At 43.1% G+C, this 21,882-nt stretch overlaps 2 protein-coding genes across 7 annotated transcripts in view; both read left to right on the forward strand.

Moving 5' to 3' along the window:
* Positions 1 to 11,150, forward strand: part of HDAC8 (histone deacetylase 8) — a 239,528-nt gene extending 228,378 nt beyond the window's left edge. For all 6 annotated transcript variants that reach the window (XM_055564945.1, XM_055564951.1, XM_055564947.1 and 3 more), the window contains one exon: positions 10,593 to 11,150. Coding sequence is in view for 3 of the 6 variants with exons in the window: in XM_055564949.1 (XP_055420924.1) it covers positions 10,593 to 10,615 (23 nt within the window). In the remaining 3 variants the exon portion in view is untranslated. The remainder of the gene's footprint in view (positions 1 to 10,592) is intronic.
* The window catches only part of RPS4X (ribosomal protein S4 X-linked), a 236,677-nt gene that overhangs the window by 165,111 nt on the left and 49,684 nt on the right, over positions 1 to 21,882 (forward strand). The window lies entirely within an intron of this gene.

Consider the following 21,882-nt stretch of genomic DNA (forward strand, 5'->3'; position numbering starts at 1 on the left):
TGTATTCAAAAAATTATGACTACCACATCAAACACTTTGATTTCACAGACACCTTGCTTTGGATGAATTTAAGTGTTTTGAGAGTGTAAAAGAAAAGAGAGGTTTTGACATAAATGATATGTGATCATGGCAAAATTCTTGACAGTACTGAAGTTTAGGAAACAAACCTAGCTCTGAAGTAGATAATGTTATTAGCCTTGTTTAACATAAAATAGAACTTAGGGAGGTTGATTAGCTTGTACAAGTTCACACAGTAAAGAAGCGAGGGAGCTGGGATTCCACATGAGAAAATGAACATCATACCGAAAGTTTAGAAGAAATATGAAATTTTCCTTCTGCCAGGTGGAGCTGCTGGGTTTTGCATACAACAAATCAAAAGCTTTTGAAAAATAGTTGGAGACCTATAAGTTGTTTAATTAAGCTTTTTTTCTGTTTGTTCAAAGTTCATGCCTAAAGCAATTATATCACTTTAGTCCCCTCCAGCCTTTAGCTCTAAAATAATCAAGGGGCAAAAGGGGAGTTGGAGCTTATCAGAGAAAATAAGGTTAAACCACTCAGGGTTCTGGAATGCCTAACTGTTGACAATTCTCTCTATCTACCCGGAGGCCCTTTAACCAACTGAGATTCAGGTGCTGTCTTTAGCACAGCCGCCAAATCCAGCAGTGCTAAGGGGCAGTTTATGCCAGAGTAAGCAGGCCCAGTCTCCCTGGCCTTGCTGCTGAGGACAGCCTTTGCAAGATTCTCACCACAAAGTTCCAGGGGAAGCTCTGCAGACATCCCATCCTGTGAACTGCTCTGCTGTACCTGGATAGGGACATCCAGAATCTACAGTCAGGCCACCAAAGAGCTCTCAGTGTTTGAGAAAGGGAAGCATCTTTATAGGCTTCTGGTTTACTCACATCCTTCTGCCTCTTTGCAGCTCCAAGCATATTTTGGAGGGAGATTTCATAAAGATTTCTAAATTGAGTTAGAATTTCAAGTCCATTGTGACATGCAAATTAGTCCTGCTTGCCCGTTGGCAGCAATGCAGCTGAAGTGCCTAGAGATGGGCCATAAAATGAAAACATCAAAGTGATTAAATGTGCCCGAAGAGTATAATTGAGTGCATGAATAAGAGAAAATAAAACAAATTGATTTTCTCCAGTGCCAGAAAAACAGAATAATTGAGAACAAAATAATAGACTTTGAAGTAATCAAAGTGAGGAATGCACCATAGTGACATAGAAACAGCCAGTTGTGGGAGAGATTTATTGTGTTTCTGTTATCATTTTTACAACTTTAATTTCATTAGCTAATAAATACAAATCAATTGAAAAATCAGTCAACCAGAAAGGAGGCAGTCCCCAGCCAAGATTTTTATTCACATCTCTAAAACAGGCCAAGGCAGTGATCCTTAATCTATTTTCATAGGCGCACATATCCCCCTTGAGCTGGAAAACAAGTTATGGGAGGCCTCTCTGCTTTGGAGGCGAGGATGTTCTCCTCTTGCCTGTCACTTTCCACATATAGGTTTACAGATTCAACTTTCCAAAGGATCACTTTTATACCCCGCCAAGGTTTCCAACAGACAGAATTGCCTGAGGATAGCATCTTGGTTTACCAAGATGACATTTTCATGGCACTAACCAGCACCTGTGGCCTTTCAGTGGGTCTGTCTGAATTCACATAGAGGTGGTGGTGACGGTGGTGGCCGCTGCAGCAGCCACAGCAGCTTCCACTCTCACACTACTGCTGAGCATCTGTGGGCTGGTCGCGTCCACCCCACTCCCCGCCAGGCCCCACCACCACCACCACACACACACAGGCACACATGCACACACACAAGTGACACTGAAATTTAATAGAAAACCAAGAAGTCCAAGCAAGAGTATGCCACCCTTTGGTGTCCAGCCTGGTGGCCATGGTGCATGGAGGAGCAGGAGAGGGCAGTCAGGCAGGGAGGCTTCTTATGCTAGTGATAGCAGTGGAGCACTGGAGACGCCAAGCTATGCTAAGACCAGGTGCTTGAAGATCACAAAGCCAACATGAGACCACTGCAAAACTATTTTTATGGCTTCTCCAAGGACAGACTCCCTTCACCCTACTCCTCAGCTGTTCACGGGAAGGCTTAGTGGCTCTTCACTGCAGGATCCACAACAATGACTGATACGTTGGTGTTTTTTCTTTTCACGGGCCCTTGAGCTACCCTGGCAGCTGTTGGCATTTCCAGATGTTCAAGACACACCCTACCTTCAGGCCTCCACGGTTACAGGCCATGACTTTGGCTCCTGTAAAAGTCTTTGGGGCCATGGGGACTGTAAGCCAGGGTGCACAGGAAGAGTTGACAGTGCTGGGACTGGCACTACTTTCTGGCTCCATCAGGATAGCGTGGTTCGTAGACTGTGCCTGCCAGGCAGTTTGTCCTGGAGAAGTATTCTTCCAGGAAGCACCTAGAAGCTGAAAAGAATCTTTCTGACTTTCTGGTGGCATCCAAGGCCCAATCATGGTGTACCTTGTGGAGAACAGGGAATGTTAACATCTTGTTCTTTTGTGCAACCCCAGTTCAGGCCTAAAACCCCAGCTTCCATTTCCCACTGCTGTTTGGGAGGAGCAAAATGGAGCAAATGGCTTTCACAACTCTAAATCATTATACAGATGTAAGGCTGTATTATTCTTCCTGCCGCTGCTATTCCCATTATCCTGGATTTCCCAGCCCAGAGTTTTTGTCTGAAAAAGAAATGTGGAGAAAGCTCATGGACCAAAGAATCTAGAGCTATGACTCTAAAGTGTTTGGGAGGCATCGCCCAGCCCAGCAGATAGACTGCTTGAGGCCGAGCTCTACAAGCTGCCTGGCTGGCAGGCATGCAGCCCACTCCTGTGATGTCACCTCTCCAGTTACTGGTGCCTATCCCTCCACATGGAGCCAGCAGATTTAGGCACGGGGGGGAGAAAAAATGAATCATAGGCTATTTTAGAAATTGCTTCAATTCAGTTTGAGACTGCAGTAGTCCCTTGCAAGTTAAGACCGGAGCACCCAAAACATCAGGGTACTAGTGCTGATATCCTATAGATGCCAGAAGCCTGGTGGGATTAATTCACAGCCTCAGGTTCTATTTCAGGTCAGAGGCAGACAAGTGGTAACTGGCGGTTATACTAATTGTCATTGAAAGGCTTTCTGATGACAAGAGGGATCTACATTCTAAGACAAACAATATAGTTGACAATTAAGAGCTAAAAACTAAAATCACCCATCCATTTCAGCACATACCTAAGGCTTCCTAGAAATCCTTTGTTCTGCCATTGTTCCCAGGTAAAGAGTGAGACCCTCAAGCCTGATGTGATGAGGCAGCTACCAGGAAAGTTTCTCTAGCCCTAGATCACGCTAGATGAGACTCCTCCCCATCTTAAAATTGTTTGGAGGCTCCACATGGCCTCTAGGATAAGACTATGGCCTTCCAGACCCTTGATGATCTGACCTCCAACAATCTCTCCAGCCTCATTGCACGTGCACACACATACACACCCACACAAACAAACCTGTCCCTGACCCTCATTCTGTGCTCTGGCCACAAAAGCTTTACAGGTGCTTTTATACATCCTGCTCTGTTCCTGCTGCCTGGTACATTCTCTTTTCATTCACCCTTTAAGATGACACCTCCTCCATGAAGCCTTCCATGCCCTCCCTTCAAATGCCCTCAGCACTCTGTATAGACTGGTATTATATGGCCTTATTGCTGTGGACTATGATGTGTTGTCTCCATATATGCTTTCCTTGCTAGACTGAGAGCTCCTTAATCGCAAGAACTGTATCTTTCAGTGAATACTAATTGATGGATTCCTGTGCACTGTCAAAGTGGCTAACAATAGTGATGAACAAGAGTAACACATCCCTGCCCTCACAAGATGTGTTTGGTGTGCTAAGTGCATTGAAGAAAATAGAATCATGTGGCAGAATATGAGTGACTGGGGGTGGCAACTTAGACTAGGTAGTCATCAGGCCCCTCAGAGGTGATTTTTGGATTGAAACCTGAGTGATAAGAAGAGTCAGGAATGAGAATATCCAGGAACAGAGCATGCTAGGTAGAAGGAATAACATGTGCAAAGAAGGCAGAGCCCTAAGAGGGAAAAATGACTAGTGTGTTCCAATAACAACACAAAGAAGTTCCATGTGGCCAGAACAGAGAGTGCAAAGAGGGCAGAGCAGACAAGAGACCAGGGACAGGGCCAGACCCTGCAGAGCTTGGTGGCTAAGTAGTTTGAATTTTATTCTGGGTGTGATTGGAAACCTTAGAGGGCTTTAAGCATCCAAGTAATGTGATCTGACCTAAGTTTTAACAAAATAACCATGCTGCTATATAGAGGAAGGGTTGTAGGTGGCAAGGATGGAAGCAAGAAGACCAGTGATGAGGCTATTAGAGCTGTCCATGCAAGGGGTGACAGTGGCTTGGAGTAAAGTTATCACAGTGAAGGTGGGAGGGAAATGGGTGGATTTAGAAAATATTGTGGAGGTGGAATTGACAGGACTTCCTAATGGATTGAAAGGGAGGTTATAAATGAAAGAGCAAATAAGAATGACCCCAGTCGATGTCATGAAGAAAAAAAAAAGCAAAAGGGAACTGTTCTATATCTGTACTGTCCAATATGGTCACCACTGGCTACATGTGGCCATTTGAATTTAAGTTATTAAAATTAAATTTAAAATTCAGTTCCTCACTTGTACTGGCCATATTTCAAGTGCTCAATAGCCACAGGTAATTAGTGGCTCTCATATTGGGCAGCGTAGATATAGAACATTTCCATCATCCCAGAAAGTCTATTGGACAGCACTGCTCTACATTAAAAAGACTAAAAATTATGAGAATAAAAAGACAAGCCACAGACTGGGAGAAATTCTTGCAAAACACATATCCAATAAGGACAATTAGCCAAAACATACAAAGAATTCTTAAAACCCAACAATAAGAAAACAACCCAATCCAAAAAATGGGCCAAAGATCTTAATACACACCTTACCAAAGAAGCTACACAGGTGGCAGTTAAGTACATTAAGGTATGCTCACTATCATGTCACTGAGGAATTACAAATTAAAACAGTGAGTTCCACTACGTACCTAATAGAATAGCTAAAAGCAAAACAATGACACCACCAAATGCTGACAAGGATGTAGAGCAACAGGAACTCATTCATTGCTGGTGGGAATGCAAAATAGTACAGCCATTTTGGAAGACAGTTTGGCAGTTTCTTACAAAACTAAAACATAGTCTTAACATACAGTCCTGCTCCTTGCTATTTATTCAAATAAGATGAAAACTCACGTCCACACAAAAACCTGCACATGAGTGTTTGTAGCAGCTTTAGTCATGATTGCCAAAGCTTGGAAGCAACGAAGATGTCCTTCAGTAGGTGAATGGATAAACTATGGTACATTCAGACAATGGAATATTTTTCAGCACTAAAAAGAAATGAGCTATTAAGGGACAAAATGTAGAATAACGTTAAATGTGTATCGCTAAGTAAAGGAAGCCATTCTCAAAAGGCTGCATACTACATGATTTCAGCCATATGACATTCTTGAAAAGACAAAACAATAAAGACAGTAAAAATATCAGTGGCTGTGATGGGGTTAAGGAAAGGAAGAGAGGGATGAATAGGTGGAGCATAAGAATTTTAGAGCAGTGAAACTATTCTGTGTGATACTGTAATGATGGATACATAATATTATACACTTTTCAAAACTCGTAGGCCTGTACAAAACCAAGAATGAGCCCTAATGTAAACTATGGACTAAATAATAATGTATCAATATTCATTCATCAGCTATAAAAAATGTACATACTAATGCAAGATGTTAATACTAGGGGAAATTGCCTCCTGGGGGGAGATGAGGAACAGGGGAATATGAGAGATCTGTACACTTTCTGCTCAGTTTTTCTGTAAACCTAAAACTGCTCCAAAAATAAAGTCTATTAATTAGCAGCAACAATGAAAAAGAGTAGAGTGCTCACAAGCACCTAGTACTGGCAAAGAGTAGATACTCAATAAATGTTGATTGAATAAATGAACGAACAGATGAATTAGTCAGTCGATGAATCAACAGAACCCAAGCCTCCTGAGTCCCAGTTCAGTACTCCTTCTTGTACATCAGAGGTAGGATGAGGATATAATGTATGTCAAAACCAAGATACTTGAGAGTGAAGTGGGGTGCCATGGGTATAAGTCAGAACTATCCCAGAGATCACAAACTAGGAGTCTGTGAGCCACATCTTATCTCCAAAATTGTTTTGGTTTAGCCTAACAGATTGATGTGCCACGTAATATTATTTAAACATTTAAAGCAGTTGTCCACACTTCACACTATGAAAACTCTGTGTAAAGATGTGAATGTCTGACTTCTCTTGGAAAGTGTAAAGATCTGACCCACATTCCTGCTCACTAGTGATTGGCTGGAACCAAGTAGCAGCTGCCTGCTTTGTGAGCAGGTACCTTCCTGTTTGCCACAAATTCCACCTTTCCCTGTTGTATCTCCTACTCTAGGCCAAGTGTGAGTTTCCATTTCTCATCTTGCTGGCACCATTTTGGTGTTGTTGTTTTTTGTAATAGAGTTAAGAAAAAAGGAAATTATTTCTTACATTCGGGCTGTTCTACAAAGTAGGGAAAAGAAAAAGGATCCAGAGGGATCCATATGTCTTACCCCCAGTCTGTTCTATTGACATCCAGTATATTCTTGGCCTCTATAGACATTTGAGTTTGCCCCTCTGATCTGTACTCTGTGTCTCTCCAGGCTGCAGACCATGCTGGCCTTTAGAATTTTCTCAGGCTGCCACCCACTGCTGGAAAAGCTAGATGTGAGGGGAAAACAATGGGCATTATTTAAGCTTACATTTTCATTGTTACCCAAACTCAATATTGCTCATCATCAACTTTTGGTGGAAACTATTTCTGTTGTTTTTCTTAATTGCCTCCAAATGTAACTAGAGAGTGAGACAGAGCAGTAGAGAACACAGCACCCACCTTTCCTTTCTGTGAACATGTGTCATTGGGACACTCGGACATGGGATTTTGTTCAACTGTGCACTCACTCATTCATCAAGCTCTGGCTGTTCTTAAAGATGGAAGCACCCTCGCTTCAGCACCAGGACCCACTGTAGGTCTCCTCAGCACAGTCAACAACACACGCAAAGGCTCACATGGAGATGGGAAAGTATGGATGGGACACATGTAAGCTAAGGTGTTAGATTTCATTCATAGGTGCTCAGGAGCTGCTAAAGTTATTATGGAGCAGAGGAGGCATGTGATCACAGCTAGAACTGTGTGGGGGACAGCTCCAGAAGTGGGAGCACCAGTTAAAAGGCTGTTTCAGTGACCTGAGTGATGGGAGCTATGGCTAAGGTGGAGAGAGGGGAACAGAAAAGAGAGGACAGATTTGAAAGACATCTTGAGGTTAGATCTGGCAACTCATAAGATGTGGAGAGTAAAAGATGAAGAATCAAAGATTACCCAGAGATTATGAACTTAAGGGTTGAAAACACCCAAGCCATGATCCAAAAAATTAACTTTTGCTTTGCAAAAGTTAAAAGAATTAAAAATCAGAATTCCCTGGCAGTCCAGTGGTTTAGGACTCTACACTTTCTCTGCCAAGGGCCTGGGTTTAATCCCTGATCAGAGAACTAAGATCCCACAAGCCACACGGCTTGACCAATAAAGAAGAATGTGAAGACAAATTATATACTGAGATAAAATGCTTGCAAATCATATATTCAACAACAGATTTATAACTAGAATATATAAAGAACTCTCCAAACTCAACAGTAAAAAAAAGTCCAATTAATAAAAGACATGAAGAGGATATACAGACAGCAAATAAGTGCATGAAATGATGTTCAACATTATTAGCCATTAGGAAAATGGAAATTGACACCACAATGAGAGATCCCTACACACCTATCAGAATGGTCAAAATAAAAACTAGTGACACCACCAAATGTTAACAAGAATGCTGAGAAACTAGATCCTTCATACAGTGTCAGTGGGGTACATTCCATGGAACACTACTCAGCAAACAAAAAGGAACTGACTTAATGCACACAACAGCCTTAATGGATCTTTAAGAGCATTGTGCTGAGTGAGGGGAAAAAAAATCTCAGAATGTTTTATACTGTAGGAGTTCATTTATATAACATTCTTGAAATTACAAAGTTATAGACCTAGAGACCAGATTGATGGTTGTCAGGGCTTAAAGATAGGGGGTGGAGGGGAGTTAACAAGGTGGCTTGAGGGAGGTCTTGTGGTGATGGAATAGTTCTGTATCTTCTTGTGGTGGAAAATGAAAGTGAAAGTCACTCAGTCGTGTCCTACTCTCTGCGACCCCATGGACACAGTCCATGTAATTCTCCAGGCCAAAATACTAGAATGGGTAGCATTTCCCTTCTCCAGAGGATCTTCCCAACCCAGGGATCAAACCCAGGTCTCCTGCATTGCAGGAAGATTCTTAACCAGCTGAGCCACAAGGGAAGCCCAAGAATACTAGACTGGGTAGCCTATCCCTTCTCCAGGGGATCTTCTTGACCCAGGAATCAAACCGGGGTCTCCTGCATTGCGGTGGATTCTTTATCAACTGAGCTATGAGGAAAGCCCTCTTGTGGTGGGGGTTATACAAATTTACACATGTGATAAAAATTTCATAGAATATACACACACACACAAATAAGTGCATATAAAACTGGCAAAATTTAAATATGGTCTGTGAATTATACCTGTGTCAATTTCCTGGTTTTGATATTAAATAATAATTATGTAAGATATTGCCACTTGGAAAAACTTGGTGAAGGCTACTTCTTGGTACTTTTTTTTACAACTTCCTATAAATCTATAGTAATTTTAAAATTACAGAGTTAAGTACTGCCCCCAAAAAAGGAATAAACTATTGATACACTAAAAATTTGCATGAAAATTAAAGGCATTATGCTGCTTGAAAGAATCCAGTCTTAAAACATCACATACTGATGATTCCATTTATATAACATTCTCAAAAAGACAACACTTACAGTGATGGAGAATAGGTCAGTATTGCCAGGTGGTAAGAGGGGGAGGGGAGGATGTGACTGCAAAAAGAAAGCAGAGAAATTTTGATGAGTAATGGGACCAATCTGTCTTAAGAATCTTGACCTGTGCTAAAAATCATAGAACTGCACATAGCAAAGAAAGTCACTTTTACTGTATGTTTAATTTTTTTCCAAGTTTTTATTAATTGAAATTTTTTATTATAAATTTATTTATTTTAATTGGAGGCTAATTACTTTACAATATTGTATTGGTTTTGCCATACATCAACACGAATCCGCCACAGGTGTACACGTGTTCCCAATCCTGAACCCCCCTTCCACTTCCCTCCCCATACCATCCCTCTGGGTCATCCCAGTGCACAAGCCCCAAGCATCCTGTATCATGCATCTAACCTGGACTGACGATTCGTTTCATATGTGATATTATACATGTTTCAATGCCATTCTCCCAAATCATCCCACCCTCGCCCTCTCCCACAGAGTCCAAAAGACTGTTCTATACATCTGTGTCTCTTTTGCTCTCTCACATACAGGGTTATCGTTACCATCTTTCTAAATTCCATATATATGTGTTAGTATACTGTATTGGTGTTTTTCTTTCTGGCTTACTTCACTCTGTATAATAGGCTCCAGTTTCATCCACCTCATTAGAACTGATTCAAATGTATTCTTTTTAATGGCTGAGTAATACTCCATTGTGTATATTTAATACTGTATTAAAAATTAAACTAGATAGGCAAGTGGGTGCTGATTTTTCTTTCCTTCCTTTCTTCCATTCATCCATTTATTGAGCACCTACTATGTGTGAGGCACTGTGCTAGATATCAACCAAAAGTAAGGCAGCTAGGTCCTTGCCCTCATGGAACATCCTTCCTGTTTTAGAGTAGAAGTGGTCAGTAGGGTTTGGAGCCCAGTATTTTGGCTTGGGGAAGTAGGTCAAGAAGAAGACTGTGGAGGGACCAGTGCCATAGGATTTCAAGTGATTGCTTTTCCCTCAAAGATTCTTAGACCTGAGAGTAGGGGGAAATCCCCAATTCATCTTTCACAGGTGCTCATGAGAGAAAATGCTAAAAGGGTTGTACCTTGCTAAGCAGGGGAAGAAATATTGGGGGTGTGGAAAGATTTGATGCAGTTAGTGAAGTATGGACTCTGAAAAGTATTACCCAAATTTGTGTGTGTGTGTATGTGTGGCTTAAAACAACCATTTGTTTAGCTCATGACTTTGTGAGTTGGCAATAGGGCTGGGTTCAGCTGAGCGGTTCTTCTGGTTTTGGCTGTGTTCACCTAGCACTGCAGTCAGCCAGCTGTCCAAGGCCTCACTCACATGCCTGGTGGGTGGCTGGTGGTTGCTGGGGTAACTGGACCAGATCTCTCTCACTATCCAGCAGCCTAGCCTGAGCTTGTTCCTATGTTGGTGAGGGGGGGCAGGCAGGGTTCCCAAGGACAGCAAGAGAGCAAGCCCCAAAATGAAAGTGCCTTTTTTAACAGCTTTACTGAGGTATAGTTCACATATGTTACTTGAATTTGAATTTTGTTTTCTCTATTTGCAGGGAATCTGAAGCATGTGGTCTAGTTGACAAAAAGAGATCAAATTTCCAGAGCCAAAGAGCAGTGCCTATAATGAAGACAGCGTGTTTATGCGAGCAGTGTGTGGAATTTGTGACTGCAGGGGAAATTTGGAAGAAATTACTTCCTGAAAATTTCCAAGGGGCACCAAGTGGCAGCTGGCCTCCTAGCATGAAGCAGGCAGGCACCCCAGAGGCCTCAACTAGACCTAGGGGAAGACAAACATTTCCAACATTTAAAATGTTTATTTTTAAAAAACACACAGATGCCGTTTTTAATCTTTGAAAATTATTTTTAGGCAAGTTGGGGAGGGGTATTTTTATTTTCTTAAAGGAGACAGATCAGAAGCTGGAGGAAAGCATGGAGATTTGGTTGGCAGTTGGTGGGGCAGTGGGGAGATGAGAGTCAGGGTTTAGGCCTCAGGATCATCCAGGTGGAACCTTGGGGGAGGGGGATCTGGTCACAGATGGGGAGAAATCCACCTATGTTGTTTTCAGGATTATGAATTTATTTTGTTTTTTAATAAAATCTTTGCAAACCTACCTCTCTTCCACTTTCCTCATTGTAAAGTACCACTGACAGCACACAGTTGTGAACATTTCCTTCACTGAAGTATAAAGACTAACCCTGCTGCTTCCCTGTTCTGCTCTGCCCCACCCTGATAGGGTGACTCTGAGTGCTGGATCCTGCTGAGGAACTAGCGTGTCTTCCACTAAGTCCCAGGGACAGAAAGCCAAACTCTGACCTGTGCTGGGGCCTGACCAGAGCTCACAGGAATACAGGTGCTGCAACCATGGGGAAGGCCTTCCTGGCTCCCCAGAGAGAAGCTATCCTGCCTAGGGAGTGACTCAGTGATGGAAAGAGCAGGTGGAAAGTCAGATCCAAGACAGACATCTTAATGAATAGAGGCTATTTCCCATCAAGCATGCTTGATGAAAATGGGATACAGTTGTGATGTGTTGGTTTTCCTATAACCTCAAAGGCAAAGACAGAGAAGGCAATGGCACCCCACTCCATTACTCTTGCCAGGAAAATCCATGGATGGAGGAGCCTGGAAGGCTGCAGTCCATGGGGTCGCAAAGAGTCGGAAACGACTGAGCGACTTCACTTTCACTTTTCACTTTCATGCATTGGGGAAGGAAATGGCAACCCACTCCAGTGTTCTTGCCTGGAGAATCCCAGGGACGGGGAAGCCTGGTGTGCTGCCGTCTATGGGGTAGCACAGAGTCAGACACGACTGAAGCGACTTAGCAGCAGCAGCAGCAAAGGCAGAGAAAAGATGGCAAAATGCAGATGGGGGTCTCGAGAGAGATAAGAAAGCAGAAGTGACAGCCAAATGTCACAATTTTGGAATTTGATTCACCAAGTATTTATGCAGCTCCTATAGCTACTGGGACTTGGATGGGAGACAAGGACACAACCCCATCCTGGCCATCTAGGGACTCCCAGACAAGGCAAAGGAGGAGAGAAGGAACCAGATCCCAACATGCTTCATGCTCTGTAACAAACAGGAGTCCTGAACCGAGAGCACTGAGGAGAGAGCAACCTATCAGGCCAGGGCAGCATCCCAGAGCATTTCAAAGGGGATGATATTTGAACTGGGCCTTGTAGGATGTTGTATTTCTCCAGGCTACTGAGAGGAGGAAGGGAATTCCGCAGAAGGGAGTGGAAAAAGCCTTGAACATGTCCCCGGATGGGAATCAGTTCAGTTCAGTTCAGTTGCTCAGTCATGTCCAAGTCTTTGCAACCCATGGACTACAGCACACCAGGCCTCCCTGGGATGGGAATAGCCAAGCTTTTATTAAACAGCATTGGGGTACCTGGACGGCTAGGAATACCAGTCATTTCAAATGCCCACAATTCTAATTATACACTCAGCTTAAGGATAATTTTACTTATACCAAAATGTAAGATTTTAAAAAATAGAAGAGGGAGGAGGTACTGAATGGGGCAGGTGGGGGTGTGGGGGAGGCCAAGAAAGACAAATAAAAACTCTGAATTCCCAGCCTGTGAAGAACCACCCGCCAAGGTTTGTCCTTTCAAAAGCTTGCTGGGTCTGATATCCAAATCCTTCCAAGGGACCCACCTTCCAAAGTCATCACCCAAATTCCTGTGAAGGACTCAGCCACAAGACACAACCACAGGGTAAAGTGGTGAATAGTAGTGCTTCATTTTCCTTTCAAGAGGAATGAGCCTGAACCAGAAGGAGCCCTTTCCCACTGGGCAGCCAGGGCTACCTTCTCAGCAGCACCGGCTCTGCTGGCTGAGCCCGAGTGAGCTGCTGAACCTAGGCCAGGCCTGTTCTGAGAGATGGCACCACCTCAATGGCCTTCAGGATTCCTCTTCATTCCATTCTTGTTAACATGTTAGGCAAAAAAATCTCATAAATGGAACTAGGAATCATTTTCCACTTTTTACAATTAAAATACCAAACAAAAGTGGTATTCTCAAAACAAACAAGACAGATTGAGTTATTCCGCTCAGTCTAACCTCATCAAATTATATGCATTAAATATGTGCAACTTTTTGTCTATCCATTACACCCTCAGTAAAGCTGTTTTAAAAAAGAAAAAAGTATTTCTTTGCTAAGAATTATCTTAAGTGCCTAGAGGAAAAAAGACTGAAAGGAAATACACCAAGATATTAACTGAGGTAGGCTTCTGTGGAGGAAGAAGATATAAGGATGGTTTAATTTTGGTTTCTTCTACTTTTCAATATTTTCCCAGTTTTCTTAATAAGCATGATCTAGTTTTGTAATAGGAAAAATAAATACATAAACTCTTTATAAAAAGAACTGATCTGCAGGTAAAGTTACAGATCAAAGTAAATTCAAGACATCCACTGAGGAAGAGTTTGTGCTTAGGCCCCAGAGCTATTCTAACAGCCCAGGAGGTTCTGAGCTGGCAAGGAAGACTGGTCCGGCTAGAGGGCTCCTGATCTACAATTCACTCAGCCAGAGAGGGTCTTTTTAGATAAGGTGGCTTGAGGGAAGGGCAACTTTGTACCCAGTTTGAGCCTCTTCCCTTCAGGAAACATCCGCCTTTTTCCCGAAAGGACCAGCCATCATAACCATAGTAATAACACAAAGCAAGGCTTAGAATATACCCCATTTTACAAGTCACTTTTATTTATACTCTGTCACTATCCACCCTGCTGGGTGGGTATTATCATCTCTACTCTACAGATTAGCAAACTGAGGCCACAAACTGTGAAGTAACTTGCCCCTTGTCAGTGGCAGAGCCAGGAAGCCATCCCAGCTGGAACTACAAGTTCCTTACTTCCCCATCGTTCCCTCCCCCTCAACCCCACACTGAGTGCCACTAAAATATTTTTAAACTGTGACTTTGGAGTAAACAACTTTCTTCTTGCTTCCAAAGTCCAAGCTGGACCAAGCCTCATGCTGCTCTGCAACCCTCCCCTCACATCAACAACAGTAAGTACTTGTGTGCTTTTCAGCAAGTTATTCGACCTTTCTGGGTCTGTTTCCTTATCCCTGTAAAGTGGGGCGAATAATTCCCGCACTTCATGGGCTATTGTGAGTGCTTGATGAATTATCTTAGATGAAAGGACTTTGAAAAGAATCTAAAGTCTTGTGTGCAGGAGGGCCTGTCAGAAAAATGAGCCTGGAAAGACCAACCTCTGAGGAAAACCCAGGGCTCCCAGGAGCCCCACAGGCCTTCACTGTCTCTCACCAAGGAACATAGAGGCCAGAGAGACCAAAAGAGAGCTTTAGGCTGTGTTCACAACTCAAGGTTTAGAAAATAACCCTTTAAAAAGTATATATATGTGTGTGTATGTGTGTGTATATATATATATATATATATATATATATAGGATATGCCTTTATTTGCATAAAACACCTCTGGAAAGAGACACAAGAAACTGGGGCACCTCAGTTTCCTGCACCTCAGGCAGGAAAACCAGGTGGCAGAGGAGTAAGGGGGGGTTGCACTATGTTCCTTTTTGTATCTTTTGATTTTTGAATCATGTGAATGTACTACCTGGTTCCCCCCCACACAAAAGTAAATATATATATATATATATATATATATATATATATATTTTTTTTTTTAAAGCCAATGGAAAAATCCCAGCCAGTTTCCACTGGGGGAGGGGTGGATCTGCCTCTGCTGCCTTCATTGTGAGCTGTCACAGAAAGAGGGGTACATTTCCAATTCTATATTTAAAAGACTCTAAGGCAGAAAAACTTCTTTATAAGAAAATCAAATATTGTGATTCAACAAAAAAGGAAGGAGGAGAAAGAAGAGGGGGACAAAAATAGGGAAGAGAAAGAAGAAAAACAAACAGCCATCAAGGCTAATCAGGTTTTGATATCTCTAAGCCCCTGCATGGAAAACTCCAGCAGCTCTTCCTCCCCAACCTTGGCCAAGGACGAGTCCCCAGACCTGCTCAGTGCTGAGCCCCAAGCTGTCTAGCAGCGCATATGCACTTTGGCCTCAACCTGCCTGAGTTTGACTCCCCTCCTTGTTACTCACTAGCTGTGTGACTTTGGCCAAGAAACGCTCTCTGTGAGTCTTAGTCCCCTCAGCCATCAAATGGAGATACTCCCTGTACTACCTTATTGGCTGATTTTGAGGGATCAAAGAGATCATGGAAGAAAGCACATTTAGCATACATATTAGACGTCAATTATCAGACACTGTTACTGCCCTAAATGCAAAGGCAAAGAATCTTCCTGACATTCTCTGGCTTCAGGAATTAGGGGAAGAGAATGCAAATTAATGTGGTTGTGCATTGGAGCATTGGTACATTGTTCTGGGGCAAAGAGACATAGCTATTACTAGGTTCTCAATACTCAACAGGGTTTTGAAAGCTACCTACCAAAGGTTTTGAGAGCTGCAAAAGTAAAGACAGACATGAATAGTGCCTTTGAAGATGGGGACCATCCAAGACCCTCACCTTAGGGTCTCTGCACAGGCTAGTACTTTCACCTGAAATGCTCAGATCTTCCCCAGACTGGCTCCTTTTAGCCATGCCATCTAAAGTAGCCACCTTGCTCTCTTTGTTCCAAAATACCACTTATTTTCATATCGTTTACTGTTATCTTATTCTTTTTTATTCCTACACATATATACATACACACACACACACACACACACACACACGCACACGCACACACACACGCACACGCCCTCGGAGGGTGGGAACTTTGGCAGTTTCATTGCTGTACCCCAGTGCTGGGCATGGTACCTGGCACCTGTAATTCTCCATACATACCTACGTGATGGTGAAAATACACAGTGAGACAAAGCAATGTTTCACATTCTGGGTATTACAAGACACAGAAATGGGACAGGCAATCTAGACTGGGGCAATCATGAAGGCTACGATATTTAAGCTGATCTTGGAGCAGGCATCAGGGGCAGACATTTCAGGCAAAGGCACATGAAATTTAGGGAAGTGACAAGCAGTTCAGTGCTGCTAGAACACAGAATATTAGACTATTCAAGTAAATCAACTATGAAAAGATGTTTTTCAGACAATAGGGGAAATTTGGACAGAGACTAGGTGATGTTAAAAAATTATTGATAATTTTGTTAAGTATGATAACAGCATGGTAGTTATATATTTATCTAAGTCCTCAACTGTTAAAGATACAAAGTGAAGTATTTACAGGTGAAATAATATATCTGGGGTTTCTTTAAAATTACTCCAGAAGGGGCAAGTGTATGGGTGTGTGGCAGCAGATAGTGGGTTGAGATAAATGAAACAAAATGTGAAAAATGTTGATCATTGTTGAAGCTTCATGTTTGATGGACACATGGAGGTTGGATATACGATTCTCTCTACTTTTATGTGCTTTTAAATTTCCAGAAGAAAAAACTGAGATGTATATTAGTCAATGACAAGAAGGAAAATAGCAGGGGACAGTCACAAAGGGCCTCTGTGCCAGCTAGAGGAGGTGAGACTTGATCCTGCAGGTAAGAAGCCATCAGAGACTTTTAAGCCAAAGAGTGGCTTGATCAGATTTGCATTTTAAAAAGATCGCTGTAGCCACTGGGATAACCGAAGTGAGCCTGCTGAGGCTCAGGTCCAAAGTGGCTGAAAAGCCTCTGTTTACCTCTGATGGAATGAGCCCTAATGCTTTCCTCCCTCAGCCGGCCCACAGTGCCTTTCTTTCTTGGTGAGAGAGAGAGTAATGGAAAGACTTTTTTTTTTTGCAATAGATGCCTCAAGGAAAACATTCAAACAATAAGAAAATGTTTCCTTCATAACACCATACCTCAGCAAACACCACTATTAGCAGTTTGGTGTTTATGTCTCCAGACTTTTTTCATTTTGTCCATAAATATATATTGACTACCTGCTATGTACCATGCAGAGTGCCAGGCACTGGGGTTATATCTGTGGACAAAGCAGACAATAATCCCTGACCCTAGGGAGCTGGCATTATGCATATATGACCACTTGACATTTTTTTTTAACAAATGAAATCATCCTGTCTGGTAACCTGATTTTTCTCACTTCATTATATGCCATGGACAGTTTTCCCTATCAGTCCACAAACAACTACCATATGATCTTTTACTATGACATATTTCAGACATACCAAAAAATCTGGCATACCTAATCCCTTAAAGTGGTCATATTATATGGATGCTCCAAAATTTGTTTAACCTGTCCCTTAATGCTGAACATTCAGAATATTCTCATTTTTCCTTACAAATAAAAACACCGAATTAGTCATTAGGGAAATGCAAATCAAAACCTCAATGAGTTGCCAGTTTATTCCTATTTGAATGGCTATAATAAAAATAAAACAGAAAATAACAAGAGGCTATGAAGATGTGGAGAAATTGGAACCTTTGTATATTGCTATGGGGATGCAAAACGGTGCAGCCACTGTGGAAAATAGTTTGGCGGTCCTTAAGTTAAACATAGAATTACCATTTGACCCACCAATTCTAGTCCTAGGTATATGCCCCAAAAGAATTGAAAACAGATATTCAAATACTTGTTCCTGAGTATTCATAGCAGGACTCTTCATAATAGTCAAAGGGTAGAAATGACTCAAATGTCTACCAATAGATGAACGAATGAACAAATTGTGGCATATGCACACAGTGAGATATTATTCTGCCATAAAAAGGAATGAAGTATGGATACATGCTACAGTACTCAAAAACATCATGCTAAGTGAAAGAAGCCAGACACCAAAAGTCGCACAGTGTATGATTCCATTTACATGAAACATCGAAAATAAGCAAAAGCATAAGGACAGAAAGCAGATTGGTTGTTGTCTGGACAGAGGGGGAAATGAGGAGTAACTGTTTAATGGGCATGGATTTTATTTTGAGGTAATAAAGGTATTTTGAAACTAGGCAGAGGTGGTGGTTGTGCAACACCAAATGCCACCAAATTATTGACTTTAAAATGACTGATTTTATGTTATGTGAATTTTGCCTCAAAGAAAAATTTTTGCAATGAAGAGCCTCTCTTACACCCTTGCACATTTGTTGTCTTATTTTCTTATGATACATTTGTTAAAATGAAACTGCTAGATCAAAGGGTGTGGACATTAAAAACAAACAAAACAAGTGATGGATTTTGATCACCAGAAGTGTTTGTTGTTTGAGTTTTGGTTGCTCTGATTTTATTAGTGGAGTTGAACATGTTTTTATATGCTTAGCAGTAAGTTATTATTTAACTATCTGTTTCTTCCATTACACTCAAGACCTTTCCCACCTGTATTCATGTCAGCACTCCTGAACTCCTGACCAGCACATAGTAGGACTCTGGTGAATGTGGTAAGGAGCTGAAGGGAAAGCAGAGACTGTCAGCTCCTCCTGGTGCCCCCAGGTGCCCAGGCTAACTCTCTACATCCAGTGCAGTTCCAACACATCTTCCCCCAGAAAGTCACCTAAATTTAGATATTTGTACATGAGTATTCATAGCAGACGAACCTTTCTTGGCAAAGTAATGTATGGTTTTTCCTGTGGCCATGTATGGATGTGAGAGTTGGACTGTGAAGAAGGCTGAGCACCGAAGAATTGATGCTTTTGAACTGTGGTGTTGGAGAAGACTCTTGAGAGTCCCTTGGACTGCAAAGAGATCCAACCAGTCCATTCTGAAGGAGATCAGCCCTGGGATTTCTTTGGAAGGAAAGATGCTAAACCTGAAACTCCAGTACTTTGGCCACCTCATGCGAAGAGTTGACTCATTGGAAAAGACTCTGATGCTGGGAGGGATTGGGGGCAGGAGGAGAAGGGGACGACAGAGGATGAGATGGCTGGATGGCATCACTGACTCGATGGACGTGAGTCTGAGTGAACTCTGGGTGTTGGTGATGGACAGGGAGGCCTGGCGTGCTGCGATTCATGGGGTCGCAAAGAGTCAGACACGACTGAGCGACTGAACTGAACTGATTCATAGCAGAACTCTTCATAATAGTCAAAAGGTGGAAATGACTCAAATGTCTATCAACTGGAATCCACACTATGAGTGGCATGGAGGGCATGGGTTTGTATTAGTTGGAAATGGAGATAAAGACAGAATAAGGGTAAGAATGAGGATTAAACTGAGAGGTGAAAATAATGTTTATATGTGTCTGTGAATGCAGACAAACAGAAGAGAAACCACCAAAATCACAGCTGTATACTGGGAGCAGGGGTGGGGAGAAGGGGATAGGGACAACTATCATTTGTCAAGGTCTTCTCCAGTATTCCCTGGCTTGCTTCTCTGCTGGGCTGGTGGCTACAGCACAGAAGCTTTCTGGCTGACTGGCCCTCCTCCTCTGAAGGTGCCTGTCAGCTCCATGGCATGGTTCTGGGGTTACCAGCATAGAAGGCAGGAGAGAGGGGCAACTGCCATCCTTCTAGCCCTACCCGCTCTGCCCATGAATTACCAGCCTCCATCTGACTTTCATTCATATCTTTTTCTCCTTTGAAGAATATTCTGCAGAATCTGTTTCATATTCCACTCCTGAGCCTATTTGGCTAATCTCTGCCCCATGTCACTTCTGATTTTCCTGCAACTTCTTTCTCCCACACCCAGAAGCTAGACTCTCTGGCTCAGCCATTCCTTCATTCAACAGATATTTGAACATCTGCTATGTGCCAAGTAGTATACTAATCATCAGAGATTCAAAAGTGAACAAAACACAGAAATCTCTACCCTGATAGAGCATGCATTCTAGCTGGACAGACAGATAAATATAATATGGTAAGTGGTGATCAGTGCTATGGAGAAAAAGCAAGGCGAGAGTTGAGAGTGACAGGCCCATATGAAGAGGTGACATTGAGCCAAGACCTGAAGGCAGTGAGGTGACAAGCCATGTGGCTCTCTTGGAAAGTATTCCAACCAGGGGGAACAGCAAAATGCAAAGCACCTGAGACAGAAACCACCTTGTCACCTGTGAAAATATCAAGGCCAGTGTGCCTAAAGTGAAGGGAATGGGGATTGGGGAGGAGGGAAAAATGAAGTAGAAGGGCCAAGGTACTACAGGTACTATTAGGACTTCGATCTTTGCCCTGTGGGAGATGGAGAGCTATTGGAGCCTCCTGAGCAGAGAAGGAAGGGATCCCTCTGGCTGCTTTGTAGAGAACAGACTACAGGAGCAAAGAGACCAGTCAGAAAGCTGCAGCAGCGATCTAGGTAAGAGATGACAGTGGCTATATATGTATAACTGAACCACTTTGCTGTACACTTGAAATTAACACAGCACTGTAAATTTACTATACTTCAATTTTTTTAAAAGAGAGTGAGAGATGACAGTGACTTGGACCAGAGTTGTGGCTGTGGAAGTGGTCAGAAGTGATTTGACTACTGGATATATTTTAGAGAGAGCTGACAGAATCTGCTGATCAATTGGACATACAGTGGGAAAGACCAGGTTTGGGACCTGAGAAACATAGTGAATAGAGGTGCCATTTACTGAGCTTGGGAAGCTGGCAGGGAGTGGGGTAGGTGGAATGGGAAACAGGGGATCAAGTGCCTTGTTGGCCTGAGTTCAAGAGAAAGAGCTGAGATCTCTCCTGTACGCTTAGGGTTCAGCTCAACTGCCTGCTGGTGGGGTTGGAGGGTGGATGGAGAAGCTTGGGGCAATGCACATACTTTACTGAGTAACAAACTGTACCAGGCTCCATGTATAATCTGCCCATGTCACCTTCAGTGAGCACATCAAGGCTGAATTTCTTAACACGGCATTGAAAAGTCCAACTCCTGTGACCTTACTGACCCCATCCTGTGCTGGTCTCCTAGTCCCCATTAATGACTTTGCATATGCTGTCCCCAGCACCTGGTGAATGCTGGCCTTCACCTCAGATGTCACCTCTTCCTATCTCCCACTTGGCTTGATCAGTCTGCTTTTCTATCTCCCCAACTGTACTGGGAACTCCTTCAGGGTCAAATTGGCAACATGGTCCCCTCTGAGGCCTTGGTGACCAAAACAGGGATGAGCAGGAGCTCAGTTCATGTCTGTGGCCTGAAGGAACAACTGCATAGGAACAGCAACCAGCCCCTAGCCCACCCCGATGGGTCAGGAGGCCTGACTTCCCACACAGGCATATGTGACAATGAGGAAAACAGGGCCAAGGAGGTGAAGTCAAGCTTGGAACTGGACTCGGATTGGGAGGCTGACTCCATCCCCCAAGCAGCAGGGAACAGGGGTCAGAGAAGAGTAATTACTCACATGTGTATAGCACTTGAGAGTTTATAGCCACAGACATTATCTCATTCGACCCTGGCACAGCCTCATAAGGTAGGTATTCTTACTTCTCCCACTTTACATGGAAGGAAACTGAGGCCCAACAAGCTAAAGTCACTTGTCCAATGTCACGCAGCTAGGAAGTGACAGCCTCGGGTCTTGAATAAATGTCAGTCTGATGGCAAAGACCTGGACTCTGGACATCAAACTAAGTCAGGCCTCAAGCTGACTGAAAAGGTGACCAGTCAGGTCTGGATGGGCATTTCCACTGCCCCACCTGTTCGTCCCATCTTTCAAGCTGGTGGCAGCATGAATTGGCATTTACCCATCCCCTCAGAGCAGGCAGGTCTGGGCAGTTTGAAGCAAATGCAAAGGGGCCGTGGAAAGCTTGCTCACCCCAAGGAAGGCTTTGGGGGTAAGCCCCACCAGGCTGGCTGAGAGTTTGCCCTAGACCAACCCCCCTGGAGAGGTCTTCTGCGGGGGACGTGCCTTCTTTCCGGTTGGGCACGGAGCCCGGACAGTTCTTGGCTGGCAGCAGCTGGGCCCTCGCACCTGTTGGTCTGGCTCCCCTGCTTCACAAACACACGCCCCCGCCAAGCTCACCGCTG

Source organism: Bubalus kerabau, chromosome X (genome assembly GCF_029407905.1).
Source record: "Bubalus kerabau isolate K-KA32 ecotype Philippines breed swamp buffalo chromosome X, PCC_UOA_SB_1v2, whole genome shotgun sequence".
Classification (NCBI taxonomy): Eukaryota; Metazoa; Chordata; class Mammalia; order Artiodactyla; family Bovidae; genus Bubalus; species Bubalus kerabau.